This window comes from Vulpes lagopus, chromosome X (genome assembly GCF_018345385.1).
Source record: "Vulpes lagopus strain Blue_001 chromosome X, ASM1834538v1, whole genome shotgun sequence".
In the NCBI taxonomy this organism is placed as follows: Eukaryota; Metazoa; Chordata; class Mammalia; order Carnivora; family Canidae; genus Vulpes; species Vulpes lagopus.
The window spans coordinates 42,934,349-42,949,068 of record NC_054848.1 but is presented as its reverse complement, the minus strand read 5'-3'; the positions used below and the strand labels follow the sequence as shown (position 1 = coordinate 42,949,068).

The window sequence follows — 14,720 nt, the reverse complement described above, 5'->3', positions numbered from 1 at the left end:
GCAGAATGTGACAGAAGAATCTAAATTACAAATCTGTGAAACAGCCTCATGGAAGTAGGTAGAGAGGAAAAAGGTGCTGATTCAAGAAACTGGAACTGAGTGGAGTCTATAAGACTAAAGGTAAAAGAAATTGTGCTTAAGTACTATATTCTAGTTGACAAAGTAGTTTCCCATGGAAGTTAAAGGTTAATAATTTGAAACCACCATCCATGCACATTGGAAGTTAAATAATGGATGGTGGATGGTAGGAGCCAAGTTTCTCACCACCTGGAGTGGGAGGTTAAAAATAAGCAAGGGGAGGAGGCTAGAATGACCCACGTGTTAATAGAGTAGAATTAGAGATATCCATATGATCTCATGTTTAGCTTAATGTAGACACAGACGGTTACATGTAGATAATATGTCTATTTATAGATATATATGTAGACATGGGTCAGTATACATGCATATATTTTTTTACTGAGTGGCTGAGAGAGCCTAAAGCATAATGCCCCATTAGAAATGAACACACTACTGCCCATATCTTCATTTCTAATACCATTTTCTACTAAAAGGAACCAGGGATCCCCTTGGGAGAAATGGTACATTGTAGTGCCAGGAAAAAAATAAGTGCTCTAGAAAACCCCACAGTGACAGGGGTGTATCAAAGGGAAACAGAAAATTGAAAGAGCTCTAAATGGCCTAAACTGGAAAAATTTGAATAAAATAAAGTAGAGATGGATTATAACCCAAAGTTTAAACAAATGAGTCCCTGTTGACATAAATAAGTAGTTGAATAAATACATAGGAGAGAAGAGACAAATGTCCCATGCAGAACAATTCCAAATATTTTCTCAAGGAGATGGAGCATAACTCCCTAGTCTTAAGTGTGAGCTATACAGTGAGTTCCTTCCAAAGAGTACATTATGGAAAGGATGAAAAGTAAATTACTTTACAGTGGAGAAAGCTGACAGACACTACCTCAGCCAGAAGGTCAAGGTTAAAATCAGCAGCCTAAGTAATATCAACAATATACAGCCTGGATATGATATGATGAGAATGGTACTTTACTTCTACTCTTCCTCCCTAAAACTTATAACCCCAGTCTAATCATGAGATTAAAAAAATCAGACAAATTCCAATTGAGGGACATTCTATAAAGTACCTGAGAGGTATTCAAAACTGTCAGCTGGTGCAGCCGCTATGGAAAACCGTATGGTGGTTCCTCAAAAAATTAAAAATAGAATTACCATACTATCTAGTAATTCCACTTCTGGGAACATAACCAAAGGAAATGAAAATGCTAACTCAAAAATACTAACTCCCATGTTCACTGCAGCATTATTTATAATAGCCAAGACATGGCAACAGCCTAAGTGTCCATCAATGATGAATGAATAAAGAAATCGTGGTATATACATATACAATGGAATATTATTCAGCTATTTAAAAAAATGAGGAAATCCTACATTTGTAACAGCATGGATAGACACTGGGAGCATTATTCTAAGTGAAATAAGTCAGACAGAGAAAGACAAAAACGTGTGAGCTCACAGTATATGTGGAATCTGGAAAAAAAAAAAAAAGAAATCAGATTTATGCTTACCAGAGGCAGGGGGTGGGAAGATGGAGAATTGGAGAAAGGTGTTCAAAAAGGTACAAACTTCCAGTTCCAAGATTAAAAAGCACTAGGGATAGAATGTACAACATGATGGGCTATAGTTAATAGTTAACACAGCTGTATGATATATAGGACAGTTGTTAAGAGAGTAAATCCTAAGAGTTCTCATTACAAGGAAAGGAACAATTTTTTTTCTTTTGATTCTATCTCTATGAGATTATGGGTATTAACTAAACCTACTGTGGTAATCACTTCACAGTATATATAAATCAAACCATCATGCTGTAAGCCTTAAACCTATACAATGATGTATATCAATTATTTCTAAATGAAACCAGGGGAGAAAAGAACACAGGTATGTAATGAAGTTTAAAAACTACTGAAACAAAAACCTGCCAAGGTCATCAAAAACAAAGTCAGTCTGAGAAACCATCATGGCAAAGAGGAGTTCCAGGGTGACACGGAGACTAAATGTCATGTGGTATCCAGGATAGGTAAAACTAATTACATAGGAATAAGGCATGTACTTTAAATAAGATAAAAATATAAATAGATGGGAAGAGATAAGAAAGCACGGATTCTAAAATCTGACCAGGTATTTTCCTATCAAGTAACCTAAAGGAAGCCTTTAAAGCCTGTGGACATCATAATAAGCCTCATTTTGAGGGTTCAGCATATAAAACTGGTATGGTTTATGGCCCCAAAGAGCTTTTGATACAGGACACTATTTTTTTTTTTCAAGCTCAAAAAGCAGCAGTAACAATTGCCATCCTCCCAGGCTAAGCATTTAAGGAAGTTTGAGTATGATGAGGGTGATGGGCTCTGAATTCCCTTTCCTTATCCTCCCTGTGCCATCCACACAATTGCTTGAGTCAACTGAAGCGCTAACAGGAACCCATGAGCTGGAGCCCAAGATGTTTTCCGTTTCTCTCTGGAGGAATACTAGAAGCTTTCCTTGCAGCATGGCAGAACAAACACAACTGTTTCACAGCTTACTTGGTGGATTTCACACACTGTCATGTGTTCCATTTTCAAAGACATTCTTTCTTCCCTGGGACATTGGGAGGTTTGTTGAGGCTTGCAAGGGTGGTCTGGGCACGTTCTCCCAAACGAGGGAGACTTGGCCTGCTCTCCTACTCTGCCTGGGCTTTGAAGTCATCTGTGATTCTTCTAGTTTATTCCCCATATCTAATTAGTCCTATCAATCCCCCCTTTTGAAATTTCTCCAGAAGTGATTATCCCTTCCTCTCCATTCCTGTTGCCTTAATTCAGGCCTTTTGATCTTTTAACTAAACTATTTTTAAATAACAGTTTAACCAGTCTGCTAGTCTTCAACCCACTCTTCCCCTGACTCCACCCTCCATACAGCCATAAATTCCTGAAAAGACCAATCTGATCATATCATTCCTCTGCTTTTAAATCATTTGATAACTCCTTGGTTACAAGATAGACAGCCTAGCTCTCACCCAGACTTCTAACTCGATCTCCTACCCTATCCCAGGCTATTCTTCCTCCTACTCCCACTGTCACCATCTCTGCCCCCAGGAGCCTCAGACCTCAGATGCACAGACTGTGCTGCCTGAGTAGAAAAGGCACTCTCATGCTCCTGTGCCTTTACCTGTGTTGCTCTCTCCTGCCAGGAAAGTTTCTTCACTCAAGAATTAGGAGTAGCAAGGCACTTGAGGTAGAAAGACAAGGAGGTGAGGGAAACAAGGGTGCTGATGAGTATTATTAAAATAGCACAATGCCATGTTTCTAATCTGGGTGCTCCATAAATACCGAATAACTGAACGGGTAAATGAATGAATTGCCAAACCATGATGTCCAGGCTGCAGAGGCAGGCAAGTAAGAACAGATGGGCCATAAGAACAGCTCTGAATTTTTTCCTATTACTCAAACTCTTTTTTCTGCTTCCCTCCCCCTTCCCTTCTTTGAGACCTCAATGTTTATGTTTCTTCTCATTTACAGACTACTATAACACTACCACAGATGCATTTAACCATGCCATGCATAATTTATTTATTCATTCCTCATAAATCAATCCCTCTAGCCATCTGGAAAACAAGAACCACTTCTACTACCTTTCAAGCTCCTTTTAACTAATCTTTTTAGTACGTGCTATTGTGCCTGGTACAAAATGTAGTGTTTTATGCACAGCCGTACAAAATGTAGTGTTTTATGCACAGCCGCACCACCGATATCAAGGACTTTATGACCTTTTTTCTGTTGTTGTGTACATTTCGGAAATCCTGTGTGAAAACATTAAATAAAGTACAAACAATTAAAAAGCAAAGCAAGAAAATTATATCACTACAGAGCATAGTAAATGGACTGAATTCTGTGCGCAATGCATAGAAAACAGCTTTGTTGTTTTATGGTCAAACCTCGTCATTCACATGCAGTCCTGTAAAGGCAAGTGAAAAGTGGCAAAGGCCTATTAATGTAAGAACACATTCTACAATCACAAGCAATGTCTACATCTCGTCTGCCTTAGCTTTTGGGTGTATTAAATAGGAATAAGAGATACTCATACTTGGTTGCCTCCATTGCCTATTGAGAACAATGTGAACACAAAAAGTACTTTGGTGATATGGACACTGTATGACATCATTTTCAGTTAGAAGCAGTAATGATAACTAAGCTAAACTCTCTGGATTAGCCAGAAGGCTTATGAGCGGTGGTCAGTTTAAGTTTATGAATAGCCTATCTGGCTACTCCACCAGAACCAGTAATTGTTCTAACCCATTCCCAAGGGTTCTGACTATGCATAAGTGGAAGTGATACACAAACACATGGCCCTTTCATAGAAGGAGGCAAATGTGAAAAATCACTAAATACCAAACCACAAGTACCTTTCTTTTATGAACTTTAAATTCAGAGGCTCTCTTCTACTGTTACTACCTTTGGGCGCCTCAACTAGACAATTTCTTCTGAACCTGTGGTTTTCATACTGGCTATGTTCTTCCCAAGTTGGTCACCTCCACAGAGAGGCCTTCCCCGACCTTTCTAACTTTCTAACCTTTCAAAAGTATTTTTCCTCAGTTATCCTGTATTGTCATTCACTCTATTTCCATCTTGGTAGTTATTATGATGGGTAAATAACTAACTGGTCTGTTTGTTTATTCATTTACCCAGCTAGATCTAAATTCCAGATCAACTTGGATCATACCTATGTTAATCCCACCACTGTATCAGTTCTACAACAGTGCTTGCTTCATATCAGGTATTCAAAAAGTATTTGTTGAATGAATGGGTGAAGGAGCTTGTCCTCACAGACAAGGTTAATCCAAACTTGTTAGCATGACATTCAAGGCCCCAATTTATTTATTTGGGCTTGTATTCTGCCTTTTTATATCTCTGTATATTAGGCCTATTGATATCTGTGTAAAAGCTCACTGTCTGTCTGGAATGCTCTTCTTCCTACTAACTAACTTGTCGTTCAAGGACCTCCCCGAACATACCTTTTCTGTGAAATCTTTTCCAATCCTAGACACACAGAGACAAATATAATGCTTCCTTTGCTAAGTTCTTATAAGAGTTATAACACTCATAATATAGGGTTATAACAGAAATAAAATAATAATAATAATAACAATGAGAGCCTAACATTTTATTGAGCAGTAACTCGATGCTGGGTAAAATTATAACCACTTTATGTTACTAATTCATTTAGTCCTGAAAATGACTCTAAGAATTAGGCATTATCATAAGTACTTAATGTTTGTTTAGCCAGCTAGAATCAACTTCATGAAGGCAGGAAGGGTACCTTAAAACCTTGCTAAATCCCAGAACCTAGCCAAATTTCTACAATAAACCCCCAATAAAAATTTGATAAATAATAAATTCTGACATAGTTTTTTGTTCTCTGACTCTATGTTGAGAATGGCAATCCCAATCAGTTAAAAACCATACAGTACAAATTTAATATCAAAGTCCTTTCTAATTATAAGAAACTCAGAAGTCAGAAAAGAAATGGGTGACATATCTGGCTATGTATAAATTTATAATATTTGTAGTTTTTTTAAAGTAAACAAGAACAACACAGAAATGGAAAAAATACACTCCACCTACATTAGACAAAACATTAGTAGCAATAAATGAAAAGCTGCTAGAAAAAGATAAGAAAAGATAAAAAAAATATAAGAAAAGATAATCAGCCCATCAGAAAAACAGGAACTTCACAGAAACAGGAAACTTCCAGAAAAAGAAATTTAAATGGTTAGTAAACATGCTCAACCTCATTAAACTAAAAAAGTTAAAATTAAAACAATGATGAGTATTTATTTATTTTCCCTACCATAGGGTAAAGATGAAAAAATTCTAATATTCAGCACAAGAAAGGCTGTGGGAAAATAAGCACTCATATACTCATGCTACAGAAATGTTCTAATACACTTAAAAGATACACACACACACACACACACACACAAGGTTGATGATTGCAACATTGTTTATAATAGCAAAAGATTGGAAACTGTAACGTACATCAGGAAACTTAGTTAAACAAACTATGGTATAGCTATACCATGAAATTATATGCAGTTATTGAAAAGAATGATGTTACTGGAAAACCGAATGATAGAGGAAATTCTCCTTTTATAAATGTATTCCAGATAATAAAAACCCAATTATCAAAAAGGGAGAGGATTTGAACAAACACTTCATTGGAAAGGAAATAAGGTTGGCAAATAAGCATATGGAATGATGTTCAACATCATAAGGTATTAAGGAAATTAAATTAAAACCATGATGAGATAACACTACACGCCTATTAGAATGCCTAAAATAAAAATTACCGAAAATACCCAGAGCTGTTAAGGATAGGGAACAAGCAGAACTTCCATTCATAGCTAGTTCAGATGTAAAATGGTATAGCCACTCTGGAAAATGGTTTGGCAGTTTCTTATGAAGTTCCACATACATTTATCACACGACCCAGTGATCCCATTTCAGGCTATATATAGCAAGGAAAAAGGAATGAATGACTTGAATTCATCTCTAAGGCATTAGGCTGAGTGAATGAAGTCAGTCTCAAAGGTGACATACTATGTGATTCCATGCATATGACATCCCGGGAAAGAAAAAAATACAAGGACAGAGAATAGATCAGTGGTTACCAGGGGCTGGGGTGGAGGAGATATGGCTGCAAAGAGATATAGCAAGAGGGAACTCTTTGGGTTGTTGAACTGTTCTGGATCCTGTCAGTGGAGGTGGTTACAAAAGTTTCTGCATGTGTTAGGACTCCTAAGACTGCACCAGAAAATAAATGAATTTTACTGTGTATACATTAAAAAATAATTTTTAGAAAGACAAACTGTCATCAACAGTAATGCTACCTTCTATTTCTCCATCTAAGGGAGGAACATCATCTCTCATGGAAAAATCCATAGCTGTCCCTGGTATGTCCATCAAGTCTTCATCACTGGAGCTGCTCCGGAAGCTATTGAGACTCCCCTGCTGAAAGCCTCTGTTATCCATGGCTCCTGTGCAGAAAGAAAAACAGGAGGCTTATCACAGTGACCTTCAAGCCCCTTACCACTATCTTTTTATTATTGTGGTAAATACACATAAAATTTACCATTTCAACCATTCTAAACTAGACAATTCAGTAGCATTAAGTTCATTTACAATGTTTTGTACTTACCATCACTCTCCATTTCCAGAAATTTGTCATCATTCCAAAACAGAAACTCCAGACCCATAAACAAAACTCCCCACTATCCCCAGCCCCTTATAACTGCTATTCTCTGTCTCCATGATTTGCCAATTCCAGACATTGCATATAAATATAATCATACAATATGTGGCCTTTGGTGTCTGGCTTCTTTCATATCTCATAATGTTTTCAAGGCTCATCCATGTTCTGGCATGTATCAGTACTTCATTCCATTTTCAGACTGAAAAATACCCATTGTATAGACAGACCACATTTTGTTTATTCATGTATCAGTTGATGGACATTTTGGTGGTTTTCACCTTTTGGGTTACTACTGATTCTATTTTCTATTATTGAAGTATAGTTGACATACATTATATTACTTTCAGGTGCACGACACAGTGATTCAAAAATTCTATACATTACTCAGTGATCACCACGTTAAGTGTTGTCACCATCTGTCACCATAAAATGTTATTACAATATTATTGACTATATTACCTATGCAGTACTTTCTATCTCTGTGACTTATTTACTTTATAAATGGAAGTTCCTGCCTTTTCATCCCCTTCATCTATTTCACTCATTCCTCACCCACCTCCCCTCTGGCAACCACCTGTTCTCTCAATTTGAGTCTGTTTCTTTGTTCATATTTGTTTTTTTAGATTCCACATATAAGACAAATAATATGGTATTTGTCTTTCTCTGTCAGACTTATTTCACTTAGTAGAATACCCTCTAGGTCTGAGTAACATTCCACTGTGTATATATACCACATCTTCTTTATTCATTCATCTACCAATGGACACTTGGGTTGCTTCTATATCTTAGCTATTGTAAATAATACTGTAATAAACATAGGGGTACATATGTCTTTTTCAAATTAGTGTTTTCAAATTTTCTTGAAGTAGATGCCCAGTCATGGAGTTACTGGATCACATGTTATTCCTATGTTTAACTAAAGAACCCCCACACTGTTTTCCACAGTGGTTGCACCAATTTACATTCCCACCAACAGTACACAAGAGTAATCTTCTCTCCACATCCTCACCCACACTTGTTATTTCTTCTCTTTTTGATACTAACCATTCTGAGTGGGGGTGAGGTGGTACCTCATTGTGGTTTTGCTTCGCATTTCCCTGATGATTAGTGATATTGAGCATCTTTTCATGTCTGTTGGCCATCTGTATGTCTTCTTTGGAAAAATATCTATTCAGGGTTACTGCTTATTCTTAGGTCTTCTTTCATGTTCTTACTTGGACAATACAGATATGCAAACTACTTAGTATGTTTAGTTTCCCTTCAGATGGAATGTGCCTCTACCTTACCATGTAGTTAACAGCAGTTTTTTGAGAATCATGCAAATGAGCAAACCAAATGAGGGCATGTGTACAAAACTCATGGGAGTTCAAAAGTAATCAACTAAGAGGCACCTGGGTGGCTCAGCAGTTGAGTGTCTGCCTTCAGCTCGGGGTGTGATCCTGCAGTCCAAGAATCAAGTCCCACATCGGGCTCCCTGCATGGAGCCTGCTTCTCCCTCTGCCTCTGTCTCTGCCTCTTTCTCTGTGTCTCTCATGAATAAATAAAATCTTTAAAAAATAAAATAATCAACTGAAATAAAACCTAGACATCAGTACTAAGAAATGTGCTGGCCATTTAGGAGTAGTAACTTATGGCTCTGATTCTCCCAGAGCTCATAACACAATGCAGATGCTCAGAAATACTGGGAAAAAGAGGCATGACATGCTGTTTAATGTTTTTTCTCTGCTCAATAATTTAATATTAAAGATGAAACATTTCCTACATCCCAAGTGCTAATCTTCAGATTATAAATTCTACTCAAAAAAATCTTAGCATATTGATTTTATTAAAAAACAGCATTATAGTCAACTTTTACTTCACCTAGACTTGCCCCCTCCATTTTTTAAAATGAAAATCTTGATCCAAAATCATAGTCAACATAGTTATTTTGGTTTTGACAAATAATAATCCTGTTGAAGTATTCCAATCCTTTTGAGAAACTTCTTACTTTATTTAGGTTATCAGAATTATATGTGATGAATGTGGAAAAATCAGATAAGATAAATTAAGCAATAGGGCCAGAAAACTGGAGCAACAGATAAATATTTTAAGCATTGGGCATAAAGGATAAATAACCAACATTTACCAGGTACTGATCAATTTTTAGGCACAGGGCTATGTGCTTAAGCTAAACTCTTTTACTTAACTTTTCCAATGATCCATGCCAAGGCATTATCACTCCTAGTGCAGATGAGGAAACTCATGAAGCTCAGAGAGCCCAAGTACTTGCCCAGTTAATATTTTGTAAAAAGTCAAGCTCTAAATCATGTGTTCAACTTCCTTAATAACTCACTTGTAATAGACAGCAGATTGACTGATGTGTGAGTGACATTTATGAACCACCTATTATGTACAAATCATTGTGGGACAGAAGGACAGATACAAAGATGGTGCTGGGGAGGCCAGATGAGATGAAGATTGAGTGACAAAGATTTGAGAGTTATCAACATCAAGGTGATGTTGAAACCAAGAGAACAGATATCCCAAGGAAAATCTGTCATTCACTTATGGATAAGGACATATATAAAGAAAAGAAATGCATCCCCAGCAGCCTCCCTTAATATGCACAAAAAGCCTGAACTGTGTACAGACATGAACAAGAAGTTCCTTAGGAACACTACCATGCTTATGTATGTGGTGATATATGGTCATTTATCTAAAGGTACTAATTAATAATGAATAATGTACAAAAGTACGGATCAGAAACCATTTGCTCAGCTACAAAAACTCTAACCTTGCTATGTGGATCGAGTGGGTCCCAGGAGACTGAGAATCCATCCTCTGTGGCCTGAGCAGAGCTCCTTGGTTGCTGCTTGTAAATCCTTCGTCCTTGCTGGACACTTTCCCCTGCTCTACTCCTTCCTTCACTCCCCTTTTTTGAGCACTTCCGCAACAAACATGTTTACCCAGAATGCCCTGTCTCAGTTGTCGCTTCTAGGGAAACTGATCTACTACAGGATCCTTATCAGTTTTCTCCTATTACTAACAACACAGAGGAAATTCTAAATTTTTCTGTCTTCCCTCGTGCCATACAGGAAGAAGTGTTTTTATTTTTTATCTAAGGAAAAAAAAAGAGCCCCTCAGTTCTGGATCTGAGATCACAGATCCTTCTCCACCGTCGTCTGATTTATTTTATTTGATCCTTTAAAGAAACCTACTATCCCTAACTCTCATCTCTAGTCCTGAATTCCCAAGAACTCCACTTGACACTTGTATTGCTACCTCAAACTCAACAGGATGAAAATGAAAAATATATCAGAAATAATATCAACTTAAACGCAAACCATAAAATCTAAACAAGACATATTCCCTGTATTCACCCTCCACATCTAACTTTCCTTTTAAAATGCAGCTGGCATCGGAGTCAATATTTGTAGTTAATATTTGTCTAATTCTGGATTTACCACATTCAACAAACTTACAAAAAGTACTCTATCTCAAGAGTAGGTATTCCAGGTTTCTAGAAATCTTACCTAAAAACAAACATCATTTTAGCTGATGCGAAGAACTGAGGCTAAAAGAGTAGCACAACTCCAGAGGTTTTCATTCTGTTTATATTTATTAAATGCCCATGGATCCCATACTGTGACTAGCCCTGGAGGAAAAAGAAGGCAAGAAAATTTGCAAAATAATACAGAATCCTTTTCCTCTCTTTTCACTGATCGCATTTCATTCAGGAAATGATGTAAAATACACAGTGCCAGCAACTTTACATTAGCCACACAAATCATAGGAAGAAAAAGTAGGAGGAGTCCAAAAATAATTTATATCTGACTTTGGAATATGTCCTGTAGTCATATTTTCAGATGGGTGTACCTATTGTTCTAGGAATTCATGAAAACAAAATAATGACACTACAGGATGAGGGCTTGCAAAGGAGAAGCTGGAAAAGTTTTCAGTTTTCCCAGAGGGACCTTACAAACTCCTTCCTATAACCCACTGACATAGAACAATCCAGCTAAATTCAGCTGCCTCATTCTAAACATTTCCTGGAGCAGCTATCTGGTTCACTGTTTAGGTTATAAAGTGCTTCCTTAATAAGTACATAGAAAGAAAGAGTCAACAAAGCAAATTTGAAGTAGCAAGTAAATCAAGCAAAACAGATGCTATAAATAGGAGTTCAACAAAGGAAATCAACATAATTGGTAAAACTCAAAAGTGATATTTGCGTATGGATAAGCCACTCTGGTCCAGCCATTGGTTTTATTTTGCAGATAGAAAAAAAGGTTCAAGAGAAAAAGTTAAAGCAGCAGAATAGTGAGGAAATAAGGCTCCTTACATTGAGACTTGAACCCACGTGCAGTTAAACTCCAAGCCCCGGGTTCTCTCCAAAACAGTTTGCAGCTTCACTGTGACCTGTCAGCCCAGAGAATGGTCCATCTGGAATAAATCAAACTTCCCTATGGCCACGAACCTGAAATCAGCCAGAATTTCAGGTAGGAAAGGAACACAGTAAGGGGATTTGAAATATTATCCCAGCTAGTGGATTACATATAGGGCCTGTCATATAATGGAGGATCAGGGAGGAAGGCAATTGGGGGAAAATGTTTTGTTGATATTTGTGTTACACAGCTGACATTTTCAGCTTAAAGGCACTTTTAGTGCCTTCTGTCACTTTCTTGCTTAAAATCATAAGCTGGTTCCCCAATGCCCATAGGGTCAGGTTTAAATTTCTTCTCACGGCATTCAGAGCCATATCAAATCTAGATTCCATCTTATCTTCTCCCACAAATTTATTATACTCCTTATAAGCCACGTACTTTTGCACCTCCATGCCTTTGCTCAGGCCAGATACTCGATCTAGAATCCCATCCAGTCCTCCATCCCCTTTGCAGCCTGATGAAATCCCATTCATTCTGTTTAGGGCCAGCTCAAAAAAGCTTTTCCCTCAACACCTCCTTTGTTCAGACATCTATGTTGATTGCATAATCTCTTCCACTTTGGTCTTCTGGCTACACCTGTCCTTCTCATTTCTGTTGTCCCAGCAACTCTAGTGTTGTTCCAGAGTAGGTGTTCAATAAATGCTTACTGAGGAGTATTTCAGTTGGGGAAGAAGAGTTGACAGCCAATCAATGTATTTAAACGGCTGACACTCAGTAAATCTATTCCTTGCACCGGGAGAGTAGGGAACTGGGGATATGAAAAATATGTTACCCTGTCACTACTCTCAAGGAATTTATGACCTAGTTGGGGAGAGAACTTTCATACAATGCAATTACAGAACAGCTAAGTGCTAAGCTGTTCGAATAAGAGTGCAACTGGTATTCAGGAAATGGAGAGGATACTATAAGCCAGAGAAGGCTTCCTGGAAGAAAGAGAGAGTATTCCAGGTCCAGGGGGGGAAAAATAGCCAAAGTCTTGAGATAAAAATGTGGCTGGCATTTGTGCTTGACTACAGGGCAGGATAGGTATCTGTGAGGAAATGGATGGAGACAGATTATGGAGGACTTGGGAAGCCAATGGAATCACTGTGGTTTTTGAGGAGGAACATGATAAAAAAAAAAAAACATGATTTTAAGAGGTAAGTGTGGCAGCAGTACGCTGGAAGAGAACGAAGTAAAGGGCTATAGGAAGGCAGTTTGCTACTTCCTGTTTAAATGTAGGTGATTTGGGAAGGAGGGGTGCATATTCCCAAAGGCTGTACTGCAAAAGCAAGGTGTGGGTGGCAGGGGATGGTGCTAGTTTATGTTATGCCTTACTGACACCTTGTTTTACTAGTGACAGTGACATCTGTCGGCGCAAATACATTAATACTTCCATCTCAACTAGCCCATCTGGCAAAAACAAATGTATAAACCAATGGGTGGGCTGATACACATAGCCCTTCAATGAGAATATAAAATAATACATCACACATTCCAATGCTAAGAAGCACAAAGAAGCAATAAGCTTTTCTATTTCTTACTTTTGCTCCACAAAAATATCTATTGACCTGCACATGGCATTCTGTGTAAGTAATATATGCCAGATGCTGCAAAAGTGGAAAAGAAAGAATGCAAGAGGAAGAAAAGCTTGAGAGAGACATTATAGAATCTACCAAGATAGAAGTATTATTGTATCATTAAAAATAAAACATTAAAATGATCCTAAGTATAATACTAAAGGTGATAAAAACTGACAAAGACATGATAAAATCAATTTTTTTTCTATACATACATTTTGAGTTACCTGAGGACAGGGTAAATCTTTGTTCCCAAGTGCCAGACACAGAGAGAGTTCAGGAAACAATCTAGTTTATAGTCCAATTCCATTTTTAGTTACATTATTTTGAGAAGCAGAAATGAAATGCAAACCTTGCTGTGTAGTCTCTAAGAGCCATGCAAGGTGCTTATTTCAGAGGTTTGGGCCAATCCTTAACCCAAGGCCTTCTCTATCTGTCATATTGTAGGTAAAAAATCCCAGGAGGAAATAATAGTACTGCTTCTCAGAATGTAGTCTTCATCTGGGAGTCATCCTCACAGATAAGTATAGGTTATGAGAAAAGACAGGACTCAAAGCAGGCAGTACCAGAGCAGCAGTTCTCAAAATTTTTGGTCTCAGGATCCCTTTAGTCTTCAAAATTATTAAAGAGCTTAAAGAGCTTTTATGTATATGGGTTCTAACTATAGCTATTTATTAGAAATTAAAATCCAGGAATGTTAAATATTTGTTAATATATTTCAATATAATAATGCTCCAATCACTGTACATTAATATTTTTAGGGGGGAGTCTATATTTTCCAAAACAAAATTAATGACAGGCATTTTGAAAATTTTTTTAATGTCTGCTTTAATAAGGGACAGTTGAATCCTGCTTCACATATTCCATTAACCATTGGAGCAATGACATCACCTGTCACACAGCTTTTAAAAAACTCCACTGTATATTCATGATAAAATGAAAGTGAAAAAGGAAAATAATATCTTAATATTAAACCACACTGACTGCTGTGAAAACTAAGCAAGTGACAACTAGTATTTTCTATAATTTTTTTCCAAGAGTAATAGCCATGACATATATAAAGAGATATTTCAAACCATTAAAATTGGATCCCAACAGACGAACAGCAAAAATACATTAGTAGATAATTTATTAAAGAAAAGAGATCCCTGGGTGGCGCAGCGGTTTGGCGCCTGCCTTTGGCCCAGGGTGCGATCCTGGAGACCCCGGATCGAATCCCACATCAGGCTCCCGGTGCATGGAGCCTGCTTCTTCCTCCGCCTGTGTCTCTGCCTCTCTCTCTCTCTCTCTCTCTCTCTCTCTCTCTGTGACTATCATAAATAAATAAAAAAAATTTATTAAAGAAAATGGCAAGGGGGCTTTAAAAATTCAGAGAAGCTAAAATTAAAACAATCATGTGCTATCTTCCCTTAGCAGATCAGCTTTTCTTTGGTTTTATCTCA

At 37.4% G+C, this 14,720-nt stretch overlaps 1 protein-coding gene across 2 annotated transcripts in view; it reads right to left on the bottom strand.

The window, feature by feature from the left end:
- Positions 1–14,720, bottom strand: part of CLCN5 (chloride voltage-gated channel 5) — a 160,397-nt gene that overhangs the window by 38,179 nt on the left and 107,498 nt on the right. For both annotated transcript variants that reach the window (XM_041741250.1, XM_041741251.1), the window contains one exon: positions 6,937–7,083. In XM_041741250.1, the coding sequence (XP_041597184.1) occupies positions 6,937–7,083 (147 nt within the window). The remainder of the gene's footprint in view (positions 1–6,936; positions 7,084–14,720) is intronic.